We start from the raw sequence: 22,790 nt of genomic DNA, 5'->3' as shown, positions 1-22,790 counted from the left end.
CGATGGCAGGTCGATTACATCGGGCCCCTTCCTCGTTCCGAAGGGGCAAGATACGCCCTGACCTGTGTCGACACTGCAAGTGGGCTGCTGCAGGCCTATCCAGTACCGAAAGCAAACCAGGCATATACCATCAAGGCACTCACTGAACTGATGTCTGCCTACGGGACACCTCAAGTCATCAAGAGCGACCAAGGGACTCATTTTACTGGTGCAACGATACAGCGCTGGGCAGAAGAACATAACATCGAATGGCGATTCCACCTGCCATATAATCCAACGGGGGCAGGCCTCATCGAACGTTATAATGGTATTCTTAAGGCTGCCCTGAAGACAGACTCCCAGTCCTTGCAGGGGTGGACAAAAAGACTGTATGAAACCCTGCGGGACCTGAATGAAAGACCTCGAGATGGCAGACCCAGTGCCCTGAGAATGTTGCAGACGACATGGGCCACCCCGCTTAGGATCCAAATTACGGGCACTGATCATCAGGTAAGACCCCAGATTGGTAATGAAAATAATCTTCTGCTCCCTGCCCCTGAAAACTTAGAGCCAGGTACCCATAAAATAAAATGGCCCTGGAAGGTGCAGGTAGGACCCAAGTGGTGTGGCCTACTTGCACCTTGGGGGAGACTATTGGAGGTGGGAGGCCCAGTAGTCCCTCCAGTAATAGGTACATGGCCTACTGATATTGTGGTCAACACTCCGATCTTTATTGCTAAAGGGACCCCCATCATGTCCCTGTGGCAGATCAGGACACCTCCTTTGGTGCCTGATATCGTTATGCAGCCGCAGATATCCGGCCAAAAGGTGTGGTACAGGCGGCCAGGACGTGCCCCAGTACAAGCGGAAGTGTTGACCCAAGACAGAAATACGGCCTGTATCTTGCCCTGGAGAGCAGACCTTCCCCTCCTGGTACCTGTAAAACATCTGTATTACTCCCCGTGAGTCTGTGAGCCTTCAGGACCACCGGAAGGAACAAAATGCCATCAAGCGTTCCAGTGTTGCTGTCAGATCACGTACAACACCCGGTGATGGTCTGCATGGGACTGATGGAACATAGAACGGACCTGCACCTCAGGACCTCATGCCTCCAGGCACATCATCGAGCACTGGCCCATAGAAGAATATAGACATCCACTAATCATCACTTGTCTTGAACTGTACCAACATACATCGCGATAAAATTGTATAAGCGTCGCGATATACCGGATCTCTGTATTAGGGAAAGCTAACCCTTTTGTTAACCTGATCATTGGTTCACGCCGTGAAGGGGTGGAGTGTATGGGAACTGCTGAGTCACGGCCTGAACCTCTGATTAATCACCTGAGGTGAGCCTTGAGATAGCCAGAGGAGCACAGGTGAAGGCAATTCAGCTGTGCTGCCGGAAGGGGTGGAGCCAGGCTGCACCCCTCCTGGACCTATTGAAGAGCTGGCTACCAGAGGGGAAGGATCTCTTCTGGAGATCCCCTCTTTTGGTATCTTCTGGTGAGCTCAACCCAAGGGTAAGCTCTTCCACTTATTCTCTTTTTGTGATCCTTGTTTGCTTTGCCTTACTCTCTTGATTATATTGCGATTATAACATCTTGATATCTATTGATTATACACAATTATATTGTGATTATAACATCTTGGTTATACAATTATACACAATTATATTGTGATTATAACATCTTGGTTATACAGACGGCAGCGTTTGATCATCTACTGCCGTAAGTATTGGGAAGGGCAGTGTCAGTGTGTTTTGCTTCCAGAACGACCTGATATGTCGGTAGCCACAGGGGGGGATTCTTGGGCTTAGTTGTTGTCCCTAATAACTGACTGTGGGGCCAGTGACCATCACTGCATTTCTCCCCGAGGTGAGAGGTGGCTTTTTCTTTTTCCCTTTCCCCACAGCTTTCCTGCAGGAGCTGGTGGAACGTGACAACTGCAAGTTTGAGGAGTGGTGCAACGAAATGGCCGAGATGCGCAAACAGAGCGTGGCCAGGGGCAAAATCAAGCACGAAGAGGTGAAGGAGCTCTACCAGAGGTTACCTGCTGAAGCTGGTCTGTAAGACACTGTGGTAGTCTCTTCTAGTAGCCCTTTGCTAAGATTAGTGATGTTGTGTAACTAACCTGCAGCCCGGCCCTGTGGCTGCGGCCCTCTGGGCGAGGAAGGCGATCACTGCCTGTTGTTGCTGTGTGCATGCTTGGATTTGCTTCCCTTCATTTGCTTATCTGCCTTAACCTATTTTTCTCTCTTTTTGCTCTTTCTAATGGCCTTTGGCATTGCTAATTCCCTTCTTGCTCCATTCCTGTCGGTCTCCTGTGTGCTTGCATGCATTGTGACTGCTTGCTTCTGCCCGGTGAGCAGCTCGTCTCGTTAAGAGCTCAGTGGCATCGAGGCAGAATAACTGCCCAGTCTCCGATTGCCAACTCACGTCAAGCAGCAGTGCTGTTGGTCTAAATTAACCTGCAGGTACAGTTGGCCTCCAGCAGAAAATGATTGGATTTATCATTGCTGAGGCTTCAAAGCTGCGTTCCTGAGCTTCGTAGCCTGCCTGATGAGTGACTGAGGTTAATCCTTTCCTCCTGCTCCCTGCATCTTGTTGCCTTAGCATGTCTGACCACCAGGATCCTTATCCCCTGCTGCCTTTCTCTCCCACCTTTTTCAAAGCAAGCATACAGGAGCTCGCTGTCTGCCCAGCGTGGGGAGATTCCCTTCGCTCTACATCTCCTAAAAAGTCCCAGCAACTGGAATTAAAGACTTCCAGATGTTTGCGTGGCCCGTTAGACAGTTTGCATTGTTTCTAGCTTTTAGCTTGCTCCATGCTCCGAACCAGCAGCAAGATTTAAGAAGCTGAGCAGCAGCCTTTGGCTGAGGACTTAAACCTCTCCCCTGCATGTGTGCCTGCTTGGTCTGTGAGCCCAGGCTGGGAACACTGGAGCAAAATTCACGAACCAGGGGGTGTCACAGCACAGCTGCAAGGCTAAGGGGTGTTAAAATGTCACCCATAAATCAAAGCTGCGGTGGATGGTCGTGATGGAGGTATGAATATGCCATGAGTCACCATTAGAAAGGAGCAACAAGCACAGCCCTGGTGCATTTTTATGCCCTTCAGCAGCAACAGAACAGCTCGCTCTTGACAATCCTACCATGATAAAGGAATAAATCTCAGCTCCTCTGCTCCTGCTTTAAGGTGCTGCCCTGGGGACAGCGCTGCCCTGACTGCTGTCACAGCCTGAGTGGGGCAGTGCTGCTCAGAGCTGCTCAGAGCTGCTGCAGGCCCGTCCCTCAGGAGCTCTGCTTCTCCCTGCAGCTGTGCAGACACATTTTCCGCCAGCTTTGTAAAGCCTGCCTCAGGAAAAAGAAAAGCCCGTCCTTTCTGGGGGAGGCGGCTTTCATCCCTAACTAGCAAAGCCTTTCTGACAGTGCTGCAATTCTCCAGAGGTCACGGCTGTGCAGCTTGGCAGCATTGCGTAAGATGGAAACACTGCTGCTGGATCCTGCAGGAGAGAGGGTTTGACGCCAGGCCTCGCAAAGCCCCAGTGCAAGTTTGGGGGCTGAGTATTTTGCTGGAGCTTCTCTGTTGCTCCTAGGTGTGAAATGATGGATGTGTGTTAATCTGAAATGGGCAGAAGCACTGAGATGAGCTGCTTGGCCATGCATGCGTAGCCTCAGCAAGCAGCTTCACAATGCACCACTCCTTCTCTCAGTGTAACCATATGTGTTCTGTGGGTGTGTGCATCGCTGTGGGTCGTGGGGTGGAGGTGCAGGGTTGTCATACGAAGCCATCTCACAGCTTGTACCGATCTGACCCACCAGTGACCCGAACCCTGGCTCTGTGCTTCCCCTTGAGCAGACAGGAGCGAGCCTGCTGCTCAGCTTCAAGAACAAAAAGAAGTCGTTTGGATTAAAACAAAAACGGACCAGGTTACCGTTTGCACTGTAAATGTCCTTGTCTGCCTGGGCCAGAGTGGTAGAGCAGCCCGTGGGGCTGGGCGGGAGCCGCGGCACGTGTTTGCCAACTTGTCCCATGGAGATGGAGCTGCCACGTTTGGTTGTGAAGGTGCCGTTGGATATCAGAGTGATTACAGAATGCCATCTGCTGTGTGGCTGACACGCACGGGCTTGTTTCTCTCCTTGTTTTTCTCTACCAGGTTCCCCGTACGACTTCATCTCTCTGGAATGGCTGCAGAAGTGGCTGGATAAGTCCACCCCTCCCAAACCTATAGACAACACCGCCTGCCTGTGCTCGCACGGGAAGCTGCATCCTGACAAGATATGCATCATGAAGAGGATATCTGAGTACGTGGCTGACTTCTTCTATAGGAGATACGGCGGGGGACCCAGGCTGAACGGTGGGGCTTGCAGGTCCCCCTCCTGCTCCTGCTGTCTGAGCATGTGCTCAAGCCTTGTTCTGGGCCCGGCGCCTCGCTGGGCCATCCTTTATTACCATAACTTTATTTCTGTGCTGCCATTTCCGAGTGCTTCATGTTGTTGTTTTTTTTCTTTTTTTTAATCACTCGATTATATTAGCGTCCAAATAAATACAGTTAGTCTGATTGCAGGGCTGGTTTCAGGCCTGAATCCTGCTCTGCCCTGGGAGAGCTGTGCACAGAGGAATTCCTGAGAAAGCAACAAAGTGAATTCTCTGAAATAGCATAACTTGCATGTGTCACCCCCCAGACTCTTCGAAATGTTTTTTAAAGCCTGATAAGAAAATCTCTGTCCCCTCACCCCCACCCACCCCAGCCAGTCCTGGGCTGCCTCACCCGCTGGGAGCGCACACCCGTCAGTGAACATGCTGGTGCTGCACACATCTGCCATGCGTGTGATTTGTGGGCAGGGCTGGCTCTGCAGTCCCTGGGCATCTCTGAACCGAGCTCCAGGCTTGGTTCCCTTTGTAAAGGAGCTCAATAGCTCCCACTGAGACCAAATTAGCTCAGCTCCTGCTAGGCACTTATAGGGAAGAAATGCAGCCAGCAGAACATCCCATGATGCAGGCAGGCTTTCTGAAAACAGGGCAGCCGTTCTCAGTCAGCTGGAAAATCACCTGCATTTTCTTCATTGAGAATGACGGAGAGGGAAGGATGTGAGTGTGACCCCTGCTCCCACCCCGAGGAGTAAGCCCATATGCAGGGCTGCTCCTGGTTCTGCGCAGTATCACAGGAGGTTTGGAGCCTTTCTGGGCTGTTAGCTGGTTGCTTGCAGGAGTTCCCTGAGCTGGGTGGCAGGGAGCCCTCTCATCCCACGATGGCACCTCGGAGGTGTCTGCATGGCACCTCTGTGCCACAGAAGAGCCGTGACACAGCTTTGGGGTGCAAACCTCAGCCCCCGCTTCTGACTCCCACATCCACGTGTCAGTGCAAGCTCCCTCGCAGCTCTCTGCGTTCTGGTACCAACAAGCTGGTGGAACAGGCAGCACCTCAGCAAAGGAGTTGAACCATGGCAGTTCCCCTGCTTACATGCCGCCCCTCAGGTTGTGATGCAGGGTGACCATGGTGTGCATGCCTTCCACGTGAGCTCTCAAACCAGCTAGATGCTCAGCTGCCTGTGCTGCAGTGTAACACAGTGTTTTTTTTCTCCCCCATCCCAGTCAAAGCACTTTGCAAGGACTGTGTGGTAGAAAGGTGTCGAATCCTGCGTCTGAAAAACCAGCTAAATGAAGACTACAAAACAGTCACCAACTTGCTGAAGATAACAGTCAAGGGGTACGTGAGTCCTGGTGCTTCTGACGTCGCCAGAGATGTTTTTAGCTGTGCTAATCAATGCCCAAGTAGTTTTTTCTCGAGCTTTTTCCATTTGGGCTGTGACTGGCATTGCTGACGCTGCTGTCTCCCCGCAGGAGCGATGGGTTTTGGGTTGGAAAGGCGTCCTTGCGGAGCTGGCGTCAGTTGGCTCTGGAGCAATTAAATGAGCAAGACGAAGACGCAGAGCACAGCAATGGAAAGCTGAATGGAAATGCACCAAACAAAGGTAGTTCTGCTGCCGTAGAGCTCCGCCAGCTCTGACTGATCCCCTGAACAAAAGACACGTCAGGTGTTCTGTGTGTTGTTTTACTTCCCTTTTATGAGCAGGGAGGGAAGGCACTTTGGGTGGCTTGATATCACACGGCCCTAATTTCAGGAGCTTTTTATTTGATAAGCTTCAAAACTGCTGGGTGATCTTCGTACCCAGAGAAGAAGATGAGGTAATGAGCAGCTTTACAGAGCTGTGTACGATTACCACCCCAGACACATGATCTTTTCATCTACTTTTATCTGAATGAGAGTGCGCAGGGGAGGAAGAAACATGAAAATTATCCTGGGGATGTTTACTGCGAAGGCCTACGGATGAAACAGCACAGCTGGTGGAGCAGCACTGGCAAAACACGGTTTAGAAAAAAAATATCGTGAATTGGATTCTCTTCTATCCCTGTATCATATGTTTGTGATGACGTGGGGGGATTTTTATTTGCCTTCTGTTCTCTAAACCCTTAGAAATTGGGTTCCCTTTGAGCTTTTTTCCTTTCATAACGGAGGGCAAGGAGCTCATTTGAATGGAAGTAGAGACGATCAGCTAATTGCATTGATGTCAGGCTGGAAGGCTCCGAGAGCATCAGATACTGCAGTGATGCTATCTGCAGGCTGCTGCTGGGGCTGGTGGCCTCCACTGAGAAAAGGGCACTTCTCTTCCCCGTGTCAGCAGCTGAGGGGCTGTCCCACGTCCTGTTCCGTGGGTCACCTTGATCTCAGAGCAGGCTGCACCTCCCAGAAGTCCACTGTAACTGCTCACAAGCCAGCTTGCTCCTTAGTCACACTGCTGCAAACTGTTACATTGCTGTTTTTTCTGTTGCTCCTATTTGATGGCCAATGCTTCTGTCTGCAGAGCAGTTCTAAACTCCAGTGTAGCAATGCCGTGCTGGATATCAGAGCATGGAGCAGAGCAGACGGGGCTGTGATGCTCCGCTCTCACCTAGAGGTTGGGGTTAGCTCTGAGCAGCAAAGCCCTGCGGTGCTGCAGCTGGAACAAATGCACCCTTTGTCATCTCACAAAGGATGCTCTTGTGCTCCACGCACTTCAAAGCACTCCTAGGCACTCCTACGTGCCACGCAGCCTGGCCTGCAGGCACACAGGCCCATGTGTTGGAGATTAACAGAATAACGCTTCCCAGGTTTCCCCTGGGCTGAGAACTGCTGAAGGGAAACCAGGCTTCTTCCCCCAAACGTTTCCCCTTTCTTTCAGAGAAAAATGGCGCAATCTTCTTATTTTTATTTTATTTTATTTTTTAATTAGATGGAGCAAATGAGGAGAAGAGAGAGGAGGAAGAAGAGTTAAATTTTAATGAAGACATTGTTTGCCCACATGGTAAGTCTCTGCGGGGGATGGAGCTGATCACTTCTGTTGTTGCCCACTGCTCCAGATGTTAACTTCCTAGACCGGGACCAGCATGAGCAGTTACCACAGAAGCGCATTTTTATTCTCATTTTCACATTTCCTGACATTTAAAAACATGGAGCAAGTGGTGCAAAGGGCACGAGCACAGCCCGGCCCCTTGGGGGGAACGTGGGTGCTGCATGGGGCTGCAGCATTACTCTGAGAGCAGGGGGAGATGCTGGAGAAAGCAGGCAGCATCAGATCGTTCTCCCTGTGTCAGAAGCTAGCCCAGGAGCACTTACCCACAGCTGCAGAAACTGCTGTTTCTGTTTGCAGCTGGGGCACCGGGGCGAATTGATTCCCCCACCTGCTGTGCTTCGGTGTCCACTTACATCAGGCTGTGACCTGGGGTTGGCTGTTTTGCTTGGTGCTTTGCTTGGTTGGCCAAGCAAAGTGTTTGGGCCTCACTTCGTGCCCAACCTGCCTGCGTTCTGCTGGAGGCTCCTGTTGGCAGGCGTCCATCAATTAGCAGCACACCTCCTGTCGTTAGGGCTCATCAAGGCTGTAGGTTAATGGCGTTTGAACACCTTGTCACGGTGCTACCCGCTTTTCAGAGAGCGTAGTTCCCAGTGCAGCAAAGTTGCTGCTGGCAAACAGGAGCACTTAATGCAGGCATGCAGCATGGAAGCAGGCTGCTAGGGCTGTGGCAGTGTTGTGCTGCTCAGCTGCCCGCTGATCCGATGCTTTGGGCCATATGGAGCACAGGGGCTCCTGGCAGGCTGTGTTTCACCTGCTGGAGGTAAGCTTTGGCTCCTCGTGGAGAACAGCCCTCCCACATCTGTGTACTTCAGATGTTCCTCCACAGTGTATGGGCTGAGGTGTAGCTTGGGTAATTGGGCCTTAATTAATTGCTGGTTTTTGTGATGCATGGGGCAGCTGAGGTTACGCAGCAGTGATTGTGTTTGCTGAGGGTGCAGGAAGCACTCGGCTCCTGTTGCACAGGGCATGGGTTTGTCTGCAGCCTGCAAAACAGACTCCTAAATCATCCCATCTCCCCCCCAAGCTCTGCCCAGGGCCCTGATTAACATCCGGACGGCAGTGCAGACGGTGCTGGCAGGCACGGAGGTGGAGTTGGAGTGCCTAGGGCTCGGCGAACCACAGCCACACGTCACCTGGAGCAAAGTGGGGGGCCGGATCCGCCCGGGGGTGCTGGTTCGTGCCGGCACCCTGACCATTGAGCGGGTGGAGCGGGCGGATGCAGGGCAGTACCGCTGCACTGCTACCAATTCTGTGGGCACCGTGCAGTCCCACGTCATCCTTCACGTGCAGGGTGAGTGCAGATGGGGACATGGTGTGGGGAGGGTGTCCCCAACCCCCACGTGGGGGGTGACAGCTCTGTTTGTCCACAGCCGCCCCACACATCGCCAGGCAGCCAGAGGTGAAGGAGGTGTCGGTGGGCTCGGCAGCCGTCCTGCCCTGCTTGGCATCTGGCTTCCCCGTGCCGGAGATCAGCTGGAGCAAGGTGAGCAGGGATGCGGGGACACGAGGCTGTGCGAAGGCGGGGATGGGTGCCCTATGGGTGCTGACCCCTGCTGTCCTCACAGCTGGAGGGGGAGCTGCCGGAAGGCGCGCGGGTGGAGGGCACCGCTCTGACGCTGCCGGCTGTGCGCCTTGAGGATGCTGGCGTCTATGCCTGTGCTGCCAGCAACCGCCGCGGCCAGGAGACAGCCTTCTACGTGCTGAAGGTGCGAGGTGAGTACTGGACAGACGGGCCGGGGGGCTGGCATCCCTGTCCGTGCTGAGCCCCGTGTCCCCGCAGAGCGCCTGGTGCCCTACTTCACACAGACGCCCCGCTCCTTCCTGCCGCTGCCCACCATCAAGGATGCCTACAAGACCTTCGAGATCCAGATCACCTTCCGGCCTGATGCTGCCGATGGTGAGCACCATGGGGGCCCCTCGGCCCCCTGAGCCCAACTGTGCCACACAGGCCTGCTCTCATTCCTTCTCTCTCCTCCTCCGTCTGTCCGTCCTCCTTTCCATCTCTCTCCTTCCTTCAGCTCTCATCCTGTACTCAGGTGAGCGCCCACCCCGGGGACCTTTGCTCTCCCTGCTCCCTGGGGTGCGTCTGGGCTGCCCTGCGCTGCGGCCGTGCTCACCCCTCTGTGTCCCCATAGGGATGCTCCTCTACAATGGGCAGCGCAAGAGCAGCGGCGCCGATTTTATTTCCTTTGGGCTGGTGGGCGGGCGGCCCGAGTTCAGGTGAGAGCACGGGAAAGTACTGCCAGCTGGAGGGGCAGCCCCCCCCTCACCCTGTATATCTCCCCATTTGATGGTAGGTTCGATGCTGGCTCTGGCATGGCCACCATTCGGGACCCGACACCGCTGCGCCTGGGCAAGTACCACACCGTGCGCCTCTTCCGTAACCTGACACGAGGCTCACTGCAGGTGGACGGGCAGCCCCCTGTTAACGGGACTTCACAGGTAGGGGTGTGGGCACCCCACAGCTGTGGGAGGATTTGGGGCGGCTGTGCTCACCCCCCTGTGCCTGCAGGGCAAATTCCAAGGGCTGGACCTGAATGAGGAGCTGTACCTCGGTGGGTACCCTGATTACACCGTCGTGGCCAAGACAGGGCTGAGCCGTGGCTTTGTGGGTATGCAGTGGGACAGTGGGTGCTGGGGGCCGGCACTCAGGGTGGGGCTGAGTGTGTCGCCTTGCTGTGTCCCACAGGCTGCCTGCGCCAGCTGCGCATCCAGAACGAGGAGGTGGCCTTTGGGGAGCTGGACCTGCCGGCACACGGTGTCTCCAACTGTCCCACGTGCCAGGACCATCCCTGCCAGGTGAGGTCGGGGATGATGCGTGCTGTCCCCTTCCACTGGTCCCATTCCTGGTGCTTATGTGTGTCTCCAACCCACAGAATGGCGGCATCTGCGAGGACGCTGAGAGCAGCAGCTACATCTGCCATTGTCCCCAAGGCTTCACTGGCAGCAACTGCGAGTACTCACAGGCCCTGCATTGCCACCCAGGTGGGTGCCCTTGCCACAGGGGCGTCACCTGCTGCCCTCTGGGTGTGGGGATCCCCAGTGCTCATCTCCTGTCTCTGTCCCCTCTGTCCCTCTGCAGAGGCGTGCGGGCCTGACGCCACCTGCATCAGCCGGCCAGATGGGCAGGGCTACAGCTGCCGCTGCCACCTGGGCAAGATGGGGGAGAGGTGCACTGAAGGTGGGCACAGACAGGGGTGGAGCACCGGGTGGGGACAGTGCCAGGGACAGGGGTGTGGGGCTGGGACTCTCCTGGGGATGTGCATGGGCATGGGACCATCCTGGGGACAGGGGCACGGGGGGTAGGAGGACCTCTTTGAGGACACAGACATGGAAACGGGGATAACGATGATTCTGGGGACAAGGGCAATGGGCTGGAACCCCCTGGGAACACAGGTATAGAGGATGGGGATGACACTAGGGGCTCAAGCGTTGGAGTGGGGATGACACAGCTCTGACTGCCCTGGGTACAGAGGCATGGGGCTGGGGGCAACCCTGGAGACAGGGGTGTGGGATGGAGTGACCCTGGAAACGGGCATGGGGATGGGACAACCTTGAGGGCGCAGGCATGCATGGAGATGGCTCTGAGGACACAGGCATGGGGATGAGACCCCCCTGTGAGCATGGATGTGGGGCTGGGACCACTCTGGGGACATGAGCATGGATCTAGTCTGCAGCAGGAACATGGAGATGGAAATGACCCTGGGGACACGGGCAGGGGGTTGGGACAAAACTGGGGAAACAGGCGGGATGGAGACAGAGAACTAGTTGCCGCTTGGGGATGTGGTCATCATGGATCCAGTGGGGATGGGGAATTGGAGACCACCTTGGGGACACAGAAATGGGGCTAGGTACCACCATGGGAGATGGGGATGGTGGAGTCAGGGCCTGAAGTACCAGCCAGGGGAGGGGGGCACCGTCGGGACAGGTGCTGAGATGTGAGTGCTGCAGGGGAGGCAGTGAGCGTGCCATCCTTCGATGAGGCGGGCGCCTTCGTCTCATACCCACCCCTGACCAACGTGCACCATGAGCTGCGAGTGGAGGCCGAGTTCCTGCCACGTGCACCGGACGGACTGCTGCTCTTCAGTGCTGGCAAAGCCTCCCCAGTTGAGGACTTTGTTGCCCTCGCCATGGTCAGCGGCCACCTCGAGTTCCATTATGAGCTGGGCTCAGGTAGGCTGGCATGGCACAGCGGGGCCTGGTGTCACCGAGAGAGCTCTGGTGTTACCATGTGGGTTGGTGACTTGGCCAGGGTGGCCTGGCATCACTGGGGTTCCCAAGCACTATGGGATCCCTGCATGTCAGTGGAGTCCCCAGACATCATTGGGGTCCCCAGGCATCATTGATGTCACTGAGGATCCCAAGCATTGCTGCCCTCCCCCTCTTCCCCTAGCATCAGTTGGGGTTTCTTGGTGTCACTCAGGTCCCCAGGCACTGCCAGATTCTCCAAATGTCACAAAAGAACTTTAGCATATCTGGGGTGCCCCGGCATCTATCTGGCCCCTGGGAGCTGTCAGCATTTCTGGGCACTATTGGGTTTCCTGATGTCTGTCGGGTATCCTGACACAATTGGGGTCTCTGAGAACCACAAGGGTCCCAGCATATTCTTGGAGTTCCCAAGCGTCACCCAGGGCATCACTCAGGTCCCCAAGGAGTCCTGGTGCCCCCAGACTTCCCTGGGGGTGATGGCAGCGCTGAGTCATGGCATCACTGCAGGCACAGCGGTGCTGTGGAGCGTCGAGCCGCTGGCACTGGGCCGCTGGCACCGGGTGACAGCTGAGCGGTTGCACAAGGATGGGACAATGACGGTGGACGGCAGCGCCCCGGTGCAGCGCTCCTCACCTGGCAAGAGCCAGGGGCTCAACCTGCACAGCCCTCTCTACCTTGGAGGAGTGGAGCCCCCCCTGCGGCCCCCCACCAACGCCTCGTTCCAAGGGTGCATTGGCGAGGTGAGCCCCCCGCGCATTGGAGCGGGGTGCCCCAGGTGCAGGGTGCCCTGGCTTAAACCCCTGTGTCTGGCGCAGGTCTCTATCAATGGGAAGAAGGTGGATCTGTCGTACAGCTTCCTGCGCAGCCGGGGCGTGGGGCAGTGTGGGCAGAGCTCGCCCTGCCTGCACGCACCCTGCCTGCACGGGGGCCGCTGCCTGCCCCTGCCTGCTGGCAGCCCTCCCTTCCGCTGCCTCTGCACCCCTGGCTTCAGCGGTGAGTGCCGTGGGGCTGGCTGTGTGTGTGCTGCGTGCGCCTGGTGTGTGCGCAGTGTGCTGTGCTGTGCGTGCGAGCGGGTGCAGGAGGTGCCGAGACCCTGCGTGCCCGTGTCACCATGTGCCACCACCGTGTCCCCAGGGCCGCGCTGCGAGCGGGTGGCCGACCGCTGCCTGGAGCACAACCCCTGCCTGCACGGCGGCACCTGCAAGGACAACGGCTGCGTCTGCCCCGAGGGCTATGGCGGCCCCTACTGCCAGCACGGTGAGCTGGGGGTGCGGGGACACGGGCACATGTGGGGATGAGCCACGGTCCCCATCGCCCTCTCGCCCGCAGGCGCGGAGCTGTCAGAGCTGGACCAGGACTGGCAGGAGGGCAGCGGTGGCAGCGGTACGCTCCCCTGGGGGCCGTGCACCCGTTTTCCCCTTTTTGCACCCAAACCTGCTGCTGGGGATGTGCTCAGCGGTGCCTCCTCTCCCCATCTCCCTGCAGACACGCCTGGGCAGTTCAGCGCCGTGTTCAGTGACGGCTCCTACCTGGCCCTGCCCGGCCACCTCTTCCCCCGTGGGTGAGTGACAGCAGGAACCGGGACCCTCATGGCATTGCACCCATCATAGTGTTGCACCTCTTCACACTGCATTGCACCTTCCCCCTGGCACTGCGCCCCTTTCCTGCAGCACTGCACCCGTTGCTGCATTGGACCTTTCTCCTGGTGCTGCATCCACTGCAGCATTGCATCCTTTCCAGCATGCTTTGCCCTGGCCACCACGTTGCCACAGTCACAGCATTGCACCTTTCCCGTGGTGTTGCACCCTTCAAGGCTGCTGCACTTGCACCCATTATGGTGCTGCATCCCTTCCTGCAGCATCACAGCCATCATAACTTAGCACCCCTCCTGCTCTGTGGCACCCCTTGCATTCTTGCACCCACTGTGCTGTTGTATCTTACTGCATCCTTGGACCCAGCGCGTTCTTGTTTCCGTTGCATTCATGCGCCCATTGCATTCTACCTGCTGCATTCTTGAACCCATTGCATTTCTGCACCCATGGTGTTGCCCTGTCCCAGGCTCTGCACCTATGCCCTGCCCCTCTCGTTGCAGTGCACCTGATTTGCAAGACACCATTGAACTGGAGCTGAGGACAAGCAGCACTGAGGGGCTGCTGCTGCTGTGGCATGGGGTGGTGAGCGGGGACACGGCCAGGGCATCCAGCCCTGGGTAGGGGACGGGGTTGTCCTCATCCCACTCACAGCCCCAATGTGCCCACAGGAGAGTGGCAAAGCCAAAGACTTCGTGGGGCTGGGTTTGAAGGATGGGCACCTGGTGTTCAGGTGAGGGGGGACACCTTTGTCCCTTTGTCCCACACCACCCATTCGTCCCCATGCTCAGCCCCGTGTCCCCACAGCTACCAGCTGGGCAGCGGCGAGGCCACCATCGTCTCCGAAGACCCTGTCAATGATGGCGAGTGGCACCACGTGATGGCGGCCAGGTGGGGTCAGGACACAACGGTGTGGGGGTTGGGGTTGGGACGTGGGTGCTGATGCTGCCCCATAGGCAGGGCCGGCGTGGGTGGCTGCAGGTGGACGGGGAGGAGCCGGTGTTTGGAGAGTCCCCAGGAACCAACATCATGGCCAACAGCCAGGGCAGCGTCTACATCGGTATGGAGATGTGGAGGGTGGGGGCACAGGGTGTGGGGTGGGACGTGGGACATGGCAGGGGGCACAGTAGAGACGGGACAGGAAGTGGTGGGACATAATGGAGTATGGTGGAGGGAGGACATAGGAGACTGTATGGGGTAGGACATGGGTGCAGGATGGGACACAGGGCAGAGGATGCTGCAAAGTATGGGACACGATGGGACACAAAACACGGAATGGGACACCAGGGGATGTGGATGAGGGATGGGACATAATGAGGTATATGGGAGTGATGGGACAGGACACGAATGCCAGATTGTACGTGGTGTGGCATGGAATGGGACACGGGACGTGGCATGGGGTGGGACATGGGAGGGGACGTACAATGAGACACGATGTGGGACACGGGATAGGACAAGAGAGGGGACAGGGAAAGGGGACATATGGTGCTGGGATGCAGCATGGCACTTGGGACAGGACACGGGAAGCAGACCTGCGTGAGGACCGCGGGGTGCTGCGTCCCCATGTTCCCACACTCACGTATCCCCCCCTCCTGCAGGCGGTGCCCCAGACCCCCGCAGCCTCACAGCCGGCAAGTTCCTCTCCGGCGTGTCGGGATGTGTGCGGGGCCTGGTGCTGGCACCCACAGGGACCCCCGGCACCCCACTGACCTGCGGCACGGCGCGGTGGGGGGCTCTGCCGTCGCCCCCTGCCCCTCCTAGCCTCCCTCTTACCCCCACACAGCCTGGGATGGCTCCGGGGGGGCCGGGACCCCACAGGAATGTTTACAGCCCCCCCTCCCCACTCCCGACCCAAGCCACGCTGGGGCGGCCGGGTCGCTCGGGTGCCTCCTGGGGTGGCACCTGAGTGGGGGGCCCAAGGGACAATCGTGGGTGTTGGCGGGGACAGCGGGCCCCCCCAGCCCCCCTGTGCTGGGACACCCATTAAAGGAGAGAGAACGAGTGTGGGGGCCGTGTGTGGGTCTGCGCCTGGGGCTGTCATCTGAAATCAGGAAGAACGGGGGCACAGGGCTCCAGGTGGAACTGGGGGCTCTGTGGGGGAAGGGAGGGGGAAGCCGGTGCTTTGGGTGGGGCACGGAGGTGTGGGGCTGGAAAGGGAGCACGGGGGGGTGCGGGCATGGGGTTGAATACGTGGGGGAGCCTGGAACAGATGCTTACGGAGGGGGGATGTATGGATCCGCGGGACTGATACGGGGGGATCGCGGGTGCAGCTATGGGGACCCGGGACAAGTGGATGTAGGAGCACGGGGGGTCTGGAGGGGTGGGACGCAGGATCTCGGGGGGACCGGACGCGGATATGAAGGTGTGAGGGGCACGGATACAGGGCTGCGGAGGGATTGGGTGCGGAGGAGGTTGGGCATAGTGTCCGAGGAGGTATGGAGGCGGCTGCGGGGCCCTGAGGGCGGTGCGTGAGACGGCGCGGGGCGGAGCTGACGGCCGCGGGGATCAAACCGGTCCGACCCGAGCGCTGCAGGACGGCCGCGGCGTCGCGTAATCGCGGCTGGAAGCGGCCTCGCCGGAAGCAGGCTCCGCCGGAAGTAGGCCCCGCCCGGTGCGTCGCGCAGGATGTGACGTCATCCTGCAAAGGCAAAGCCCTTCTCCTGCCTGTCTCCCTGCAGGTGACCTGTGCATATCCGAGAACGAGAGGAGGGTGGTGTCGAAGGAAGCCTGGAAGAAGCTCAAGCAGTATTTCCCAAAGGCCCCTGAGTTCCCAAATAACAAAGAGTGCTGTTCCCAATGCAAGGTATCTGAATAGCAGACAACACAGCCCCTCCGCTGGCTGTAAATACGTGGCCATGTTTCTGGTTTCCTCTTTGACGTTCTCCAGTACAGTGGGGAAAAACAATGTCACCTGTGAATAGCTGCTAGGAACTGAAGCACCAACCTGTTTTGTGCAGATTTTGGAGCGCGAAGGAGAAGAAAATAAAGCACTGCACAAGATGATGGCCAGTGAGCAGAAGACGTCCCTCCAGAACTTGTTCCACGACAAATGCCGGCCTTGCCTGGGCAGCTGGCCGCAGGTAGGGGCCAGGGGGAGGTTTTGGGTGGAAGCTGTACCCTGCTGAGCTGCTCTGGCGCCGAGCCCTGCCTTTGGAACACGGGAGTCCTCGTGTGCCACCCAGCTGTCGCTGGCCTGGAGTCAGATAAGCGGAGTGGCATTTCTCGATGGTTACATCCATCCCTGGAAGTACCGACGCAGCGCAGCCCTACTGATAGTGTTCAGAAAGTGGGGGCAGGTGGGGTGGTGTCACCCCATGCTCGGGGTACACAGAGGGATCTGCTTCAGTGCCCCCCAGTCCGAGGAGTGGTACTCAGCCACAGGAACCCCAGTGCCAGAGAGCTGCTCTGGGGAAATGGCCGTTTCCTGCTATGAATTACAGGTAATTGGATCTGAAGCTAAATTAACTTTGTAATAAACACAAGATTAGTAATGTAAGTGCTCGGTACTTGATCTCAAATTATTTTACTTGGCTTTCTCAGCGCGCTTGGATGGAGTTGTCATGGTAAAAATGCTGAGGTCTCAAAGAGAATGAGCGCTGCAGAAAAAGCTGAACAGTCATTGCCCCTCTGTTGTTGGGTTAATTAACAGAAGGCCGTGGGGTTTTTTTCCCTTCCAGGAGACAGACGAGCTGTATATTGTTTCACAGTTCTTCGTAGAAGAATGGAGGAAATTTGTCAGGTAACTGGGCTGAGCACTTTGGTACTTTCTGTTTGGTTTGGGGGCTTTGAGTTGGTGTTGCCCAGAGCTGCGTGCGTAGAAACAAGGAAGCTGGTTTGGAAGGACTTGGACTCTGCACTTGCAGCAATTGTAATACACTGCAAGAATCTGAATTTCCTTGTTGACCATGCCTTAACCAGATGGTCAGATTAGATAGTAACCTGATTAGTTTTTTCATCTGCCTGGAGCTGTATCCCAGGCAGAGGTCACCGTTGCCATGGGCTGCGTGTGGTGCGGGCTGTGCGGGACAGGAGCGCAGTTTTGCAGTGCTCAGGAGCACAGCTCTGATGCCGTGTCGGTGGCAGTGTCACCTTCCCCATTGGAATGTCACCCACACATACCCACCTGCGATTTCCTTTTCTTGCTGCCTGCAGACTTGTGCTTTCTTGCTCTCTGTGCCATAACTTCCCCCATTTCCCTTTGCCCGAGCAGGAGGCCGACGCGGTGCAGCCCCGTTTCCTCGCTGGGGAACAGTGCTCTGCTCTGCCCCCACGGGGGCCTCATGTTCAGCTATGCTTCCATGACCAAAGAAGACTCCAAGCTGTGAGTTCCTTCTCCTCTCACCTCTGCCTTGCCCTGAGAGCCCCGGGGAGCTTCCCAAAGCTCACTGAGCTATGGCGACCCAGGAGCACGCGCTCCCCCCCAAACAAAGGGAGCGCAGCTGCTTCCTCAGGCATATCTCACTATAAATTTCCATGCAGGGCGAGACCCAAATTGTCCAAGGATGCTGGCTCGGGAAAAAAGAGCTTACTTAAGCTTGGCTAGTTCCTAACAACAGCCTACCCGGAGCCTGACTGGGGCGTAGCAACATCTAGCTGCTGAAGCTTTGCTTTCCCTGAGACTTGCCCCCGGAGCGCCGGGCGCTGGGCTGGAGTTAATGCTCCGCAGCCTTGCTTCTGCAGCGAGGCAGAACTAACAGCAGCAGACCTTCCACTTCTCTCCTCCTCCCTCTGGCCATGCTGGGCATGGCTGGAGCTCAGCAGCGTCACTAAGGACACGCTGCTGTGCCTCCGTTACCTTGGGCACGCTGGGGCTGCAGACGGGTTCTGCTGCTATCGCAGGAGCAGACTGGGAGGAAGAGGGGAGGCTCTTCTGGGCTCGGCGTTCCCATGTCATAAAGCACGTTCTCGTTTCTTTGCACAGTATAGCTCTAATATGGCCCAGCGAGTGGGAGAGGATTCAAAAGCTCTTTGTGGTGGATCACGTCATCAAAATCACCCGCACACAAGTAGCCGGGGAGCCCGAGAGCGCGCTGTACAGCTCCGAGCCCCGTGAGTGAGCTTTCCTGCCGCGTTGCTCCGCGGTGCTGCGGGACCCAGCCCTGCTTGGGCAGATCCCTGTGGATCCTGCTGAGCTGCGCTGTGGGTTGGCGAGGAACAGCGCCGGGCAGGTGCAGTGCTTGCTGTCTCCAAGGAGCTGAAGGAATTAAATGCCTTTTCCTTTGTGCCTCCCCAGAACTGTGTCCAGAGTGCAGAGAAGGGCTGTTGTGCCAGCAGCAGCGGGACTTACGCGAGTACACCCAAGCGACCATCTACATCCATAAAGTGGTGGATAATAAAAAGGTACGGATCTCTCCTTCGGCCCTCCCTCATCCCAGCACCATTTCACTGTTCAGAAGCTGCCCCAGCTGTGAACCCACGTGGCCAGACGAGTGGCTGTCTGCAGGCAAGGCAAGGCAGCTCACAGGCTTCTGCTGATTTCTTTCTCCCTCCCAGCCGTGTTCTGAGGGATGAGGTGGAACCCGGAGATCTGCAACTAAGCTGTCAGAGCGGAGCACAGAATGTGGTCTGGAGCCACTGTTGTGGCTTTGCAGCCTGCCTAGGGGCTGAATCCCAGCGCGGTGCTTGGCTCCAGTGCGGAGGAGGGCTTTTTGTCGTGGTGCTGGACAGGGCTGTGAGAACAGGCTGCTATTCTTCACCCGGCAGCTGGGGCTGGCAAGAGGGGGCGAGAGCTGGCACGCTGATCCCTCGCTGGTGGGGCAGTGCCCACAGCAGTGCTCAGAACCACTGCTCCCCTCCTGCCAGCTCTGCCTCACAGTCAGGGAGCGTTTCCCAGCGGGAAGCCATGGCCCCGTGCAGTCAGCAGTCAGCAGTCAGCAGTCAGCAGTCAGCATAGGGCAGCCCTGCTGGAATCCAGAAAGCTCTGGGGATGCTGCAGTTGGTGCCGGACAGCTGGGAGTTGCAATCTTGAACTTCAGAGACCTGGATGGGGAAGGGAGCTGTTGGACAGCTGGGGTGCAGAGCGCAGCTGGGCTCCCTGCAGACTGCAGGCAGAGCGTGGCCGTGCAGCGCCCAGCAGAGCCGTGCAGCCTGCGGGAGGTGAACAGGGTGTTGCGTTCTGTACGTTGGTGTCAATTATTTAGATTTCATTTTACTTACAAACTGCAGACCCGTAAATAACAGCGGTGAGTGCCTCTTTCGGGCTGCTGCAGGGATGGATAAGTGTATAATTTACAGATAATACTCCTTTCTCGGGGTTAGGGCTTTCATAATACACTTAGTTGAGTGGAGGAGCAGCCAGCTAATGGGAAAGAAATCAGTGCAGGCCCCCAGAGACGTTCCCTTTGCCTGGAGAGGTCTGGAGCTGCAGGAAGCAGGATGTCCCCGCGGTGGGGTTTGCTTGGCCACCAGCAGCTGCAGTCCAACAGAGCAGCTCCAGAGCTGCATCTTCTTTCTCCCAGGCCTGGTCCCTATGGCTCAGTGCAGCTGGGGGGAGAGTGTTCCCTGAGCACGTGGAGCAGATCTCTGGGTTTCTCTAGCTCAATTCATTTGATCAAGGTGGCATCCTTGAAGTCTTGAAAGCTGTTTGCCACGATGTGACAGTCTGGGTTATGGAGAATGATTTTTATGACTTCAGGTAATGAAGGATGCTGCTCCGGAGCTGAACGTGAGCAGCTCAGAAGCTGAAGAGGAAAGGGAGGAAAACAAGCCAGAGGGGGAGCAAGACCCAGATTTTAACCAGGTAGAGAACAAAACACTGCGAGGTTCCTCTGCTCTGCACCAGCCTCTTTGAATCAGTGTGATGGAACAGCTCTCCTCTGTTTGCATCTTATGGGGCAGAGGGAAAGCAGCAGTGCCCACGTATCCCATCCTGGCGGTCATACCACACATTTTGTCTCCATTTGCATTACTGGGGCTGGTTTTGTGCCTGCACTCTTTGGTTTTAAAGCCAGCTAAGTCAAAAGCCTCTGCTGAGAGACCTCCCACATGATGTTTGGGTCACCCCGAATCCTCTTATCTTTGCGGTCAGCAAGGAGCAAGGGGATATAACTCCAAGCAAGGGGATGTTCTGAAGACCTGCTCTCTAGGCCACGCACGGAGGACGCTTGTTCCTCGAGGGCCGCGTGCCCGCCTAGGGAAAGCGCCAGAAGCTTTCATACCGGAGCCACAACTCCTACCAAAAGCAGGGCATCCGGCGGAGCACCCGGCACCGGAAGGTCAGGGAGGAGAAAGCACTGGTTGTTTCTGCTAACCAAACATTGAAAGAGCTGAAAATACAGGTAAGGACTTGCTGCAAGAAATGTGTCTTCTGGAATAAAAAACCCATGAGGTTAATAGTCAGGAGACCGCAGCTGGGAGGAGATGGAGGGAAGAGTTTGAGTCCCCAGCGGCGGCAATGTGTGTCTGTGTGCTTGAGTGTCTGTGTGCATGAGTGTCTGTGTGCATGTGTGTGTGTGTGCGCTGCACGCGGTCTTTTTGTGCAGCTCAGCAGTATGTTTTTTCCTCTGCACAAAACCAGCGTGTCTCATTGTGTTGGCACAGATCATGCATGCATTTTCAGTTGCTCCCTTCGACCAGAACTTGTCCATCAATGGGAAGATCCTGAGCGACGACACAGCGACGCTCGGCAGCCTGGGCGTCATCCCCGAGTCCATCATCCTGCTCAAGGTAAGGCAGGAGCAGTGCGGCTCTGGGAGGAAGGAAAGCAGAGAGCTGAGCTGCTTTGCTGGGCTCTTCCCTTGCAGCTCTTTGGGGAAGAAGAGCCTCCTTAAGGAGCGTGACCCCATGCACTCTGCCGGGCGCTCGCTAACTGTCCTCTTTGCTTTCAGGCTGATGAGCCAATTGCGGATTATGAGGCGATGGACGATGTGATGCAAGGTGAGGGAGGGCAGCCCTGTGTGCTCGGGGGGGAGGTCTGGGATTTCGGAGGCTGCCTTGCTGCTGTGCTTCTGGCAGGGACAGGGGCGGCTGTGTGGGGCTGTGTTGGCTTTGGGTTGAAACGTGAGGGGAAAATTGAGATGTTGAAGCTTTCCTGTGGCTGTCGGCTGGAGGTGCAGCTGAGTGCCGCAGCGCGCTGCGCTCACACAAAGGATCCTTTTAGAAGTGACTGTCAGGAGACTTCTAATATGATGTCTCTCTCTTCCCATCCCCAGTTTGTACGCCTGAAGAAGGATTTAAAGGTGAGAGTCTTCCCCCTCCCCTTTTACTGAAGCCCATGCTGACTTCAGCTCCGCCTCGCCAGCGCTGTAACTGTCGGCTGGTTGTCTCCTTGCTCCCAGGGACTGGCTTACTCGGACACTGATGGCTTTACAAGCACTGGCAGACCAGAAGAGAAAAGGATTTGACATGGTAGGGCATTTAGAGAGAAGGTGGATATGGGACTGAACTCTTGACTCTTCCAGAAGGCAGAATCCCATTCTGAAATGACTGCCCCCAAAATGCCTTATGTCAAAGCAGATTGCACTGAAGGACATCCTGACTTCAAGAGAACGTTCCCCATTTTATATTTAATAAAGCAACAGTAGGGTTGGAAAGTGTAGCAGCAGAGGCAGCGTGTGCCAGGTTCAGGCAGATGTTTGCAGGGGAGGCGGGGGCCTCGTCTGTCCCAGAGGAGTTGTGATGCGGTCGATCAAAACCAGCTCCATCCATTCTCCGGTAACTCTTGAGGCGTAACCTGCTTCCCTCTTTGATCCGCTATTCCTCTTTCAGTACAGCATGAAAGTAAAGAAATTGTTCGTTGTGAGGAATGTCTTCATCCATTTCCCTGCAGTGTGAGCCCTGCGCTCCCAGGGCCGGGCTGCCCACACCGCACCGCTCGCCTTCGCAGCTTCACTTCCAGGCGCGACCGCTCCGAGTAACCGCACGGTCTCTCTCTCTGTGAACTGTGTTTTTAGAAACGTGGGCTGTTTTAATGACTTTTGATAACATCTTTCTCTGGTTCGTTACTGCCGGGAGCCCTCTGCCCCTCGCTTCGGACCCATCAGGGCTGCGGGGCCCTGGCGAGAGGTTTTCCCTCTGTTCTTGTTTTCAGGGATGCACTAATTAATTTGTTTACATCTCCAGCTCCCAGAAAGGATCTCTCCCTCTCCCCAGTTGCGTGTTTGTAGCAGGAGCTAGTGTTACCACTTCCAGACCTGAGGAAAGAAAAAAAAAAAGGGGGGGCGCTGTTGAGGTATCTTCATAATAAAGTTAGACATCTCTCGTTCTGTCAGAGGTTTGTGGCTGCTGCTCTGGGCACCCTGCTCTCCCCTGGGCCTGCAGCCTTCCTGGCTGTTGGCACTCACTGCTTTCCTTGAGTGCAGCCCACGTGCTCCCATGCCCTGGGCCAGGCGATGCTTGGCAGCCCTTCCCTAGCAGATGCAGTGCTGGCCCGTGCTGTGGGACACAGCTGCCCACATCCCTGCATGCCTCCAGCCTGGGCAGCTGTGGGGCTGAGCCCTTGGTGCTCCTGTGCTGGCACTGGGCCCTATGAGTGCTCCCTGGGTGCAGCAGCTTGGTGTCAGCCCCTGGCACCTGGCATGCAGCAGTCTGTGCCAGCGTTTCCCCAAGTCACCGCCTCCCTCCTGCAGCCCAGGTCGTGGCTCTGGGGGATGCTGAGGGGTCCTGGGGGCACCCACACC

At 56.7% G+C, this 22,790-nt stretch overlaps 5 protein-coding genes across 13 annotated transcripts in view; 3 read left to right on the top strand and 2 right to left on the bottom strand.

The window, feature by feature from the left end:
• Positions 1-22,790, top strand: part of LOC125703501 (basement membrane-specific heparan sulfate proteoglycan core protein-like) — a 45,412-nt gene that overhangs the window by 3,854 nt on the left and 18,768 nt on the right. The window contains exons 2-6 of the mRNA XM_048968062.1: positions 1,894-2,043; positions 4,138-4,338; positions 5,577-5,691; positions 5,826-5,956; positions 7,256-7,327. Coding sequence (XP_048824019.1) covers positions 1,894-2,043; positions 4,138-4,338; positions 5,577-5,691; positions 5,826-5,956; positions 7,256-7,327 — 669 coding nt within the window. The remainder of the gene's footprint in view (positions 1-1,893; positions 2,044-4,137; positions 4,339-5,576; positions 5,692-5,825; positions 5,957-7,255; positions 7,328-22,790) is intronic.
• LOC125703213 (ubiquitin carboxyl-terminal hydrolase 48-like) overlaps positions 1-22,790 on the bottom strand; it is a 57,178-nt gene that overhangs the window by 24,472 nt on the left and 9,916 nt on the right. Inside the window, exon 1 of one of the 3 annotated variants that reach the window (XM_048967359.1) lies at positions 1,419-1,507. The exons of the other annotated variants lie outside the window; for them this stretch is intronic. The gene's annotated coding sequence lies outside the window, so the exon portion shown is untranslated. Of the gene's footprint in view, positions 1-1,418; positions 1,508-22,790 lie in introns of those variants that run through there. 3 annotated transcript variants of the gene reach the window in all.
• On the top strand, positions 13,827-15,845 carry LOC125703227 (basement membrane-specific heparan sulfate proteoglycan core protein-like). Its single transcript, XM_048967396.1, has 4 exons — positions 13,827-13,906; positions 13,981-14,064; positions 14,130-14,233; positions 14,772-15,845. The coding sequence occupies exons 1-4, from the start codon at positions 13,833-13,835 to the stop codon at positions 15,077-15,079; spliced, it is 570 nt and encodes a 189-aa protein (XP_048823353.1). The 5' UTR covers positions 13,827-13,832; the 3' UTR covers positions 15,080-15,845.
• Positions 16,260-22,380, top strand: LOC125703226 (ubiquitin carboxyl-terminal hydrolase 48-like). Its single transcript, XM_048967395.1, has 9 exons — positions 16,260-16,912; positions 17,384-17,494; positions 18,095-18,222; positions 18,407-18,513; positions 19,808-19,912; positions 20,355-20,450; positions 20,713-20,838; positions 21,000-21,048; positions 21,324-22,380. Exons 2-9 carry the CDS (start codon positions 17,454-17,456, stop codon positions 21,470-21,472), a joined length of 801 nt encoding a protein of 266 aa, XP_048823352.1. The 5' UTR covers positions 16,260-16,912; positions 17,384-17,453; the 3' UTR covers positions 21,473-22,380.
• LOC125703228 (ubiquitin carboxyl-terminal hydrolase 48-like) overlaps positions 21,737-22,790 on the bottom strand; it is a 38,545-nt gene continuing 37,491 nt past the window's right edge. For 3 of the 7 annotated variants that reach the window (XM_048967401.1, XM_048967399.1, XM_048967403.1), the window contains one exon: positions 21,737-21,844. The gene's annotated coding sequence lies outside the window, so the exon portion shown is untranslated. Of the gene's footprint in view, positions 21,845-22,189; positions 22,305-22,790 lie in introns of those variants that run through there. The other 4 variants (XM_048967398.1, XM_048967397.1, XM_048967400.1 and 1 more) reach the window with 3 other exon arrangements.

This window comes from Lagopus muta, chromosome 21, assembly GCF_023343835.1.
Source record: "Lagopus muta isolate bLagMut1 chromosome 21, bLagMut1 primary, whole genome shotgun sequence".
NCBI classification, from domain to species: Eukaryota; Metazoa; Chordata; class Aves; order Galliformes; family Phasianidae; genus Lagopus; species Lagopus muta.
Note: the sequence above shows the minus strand (reverse complement) of the source record. Positions and strands in the feature narration are given on the sequence as shown.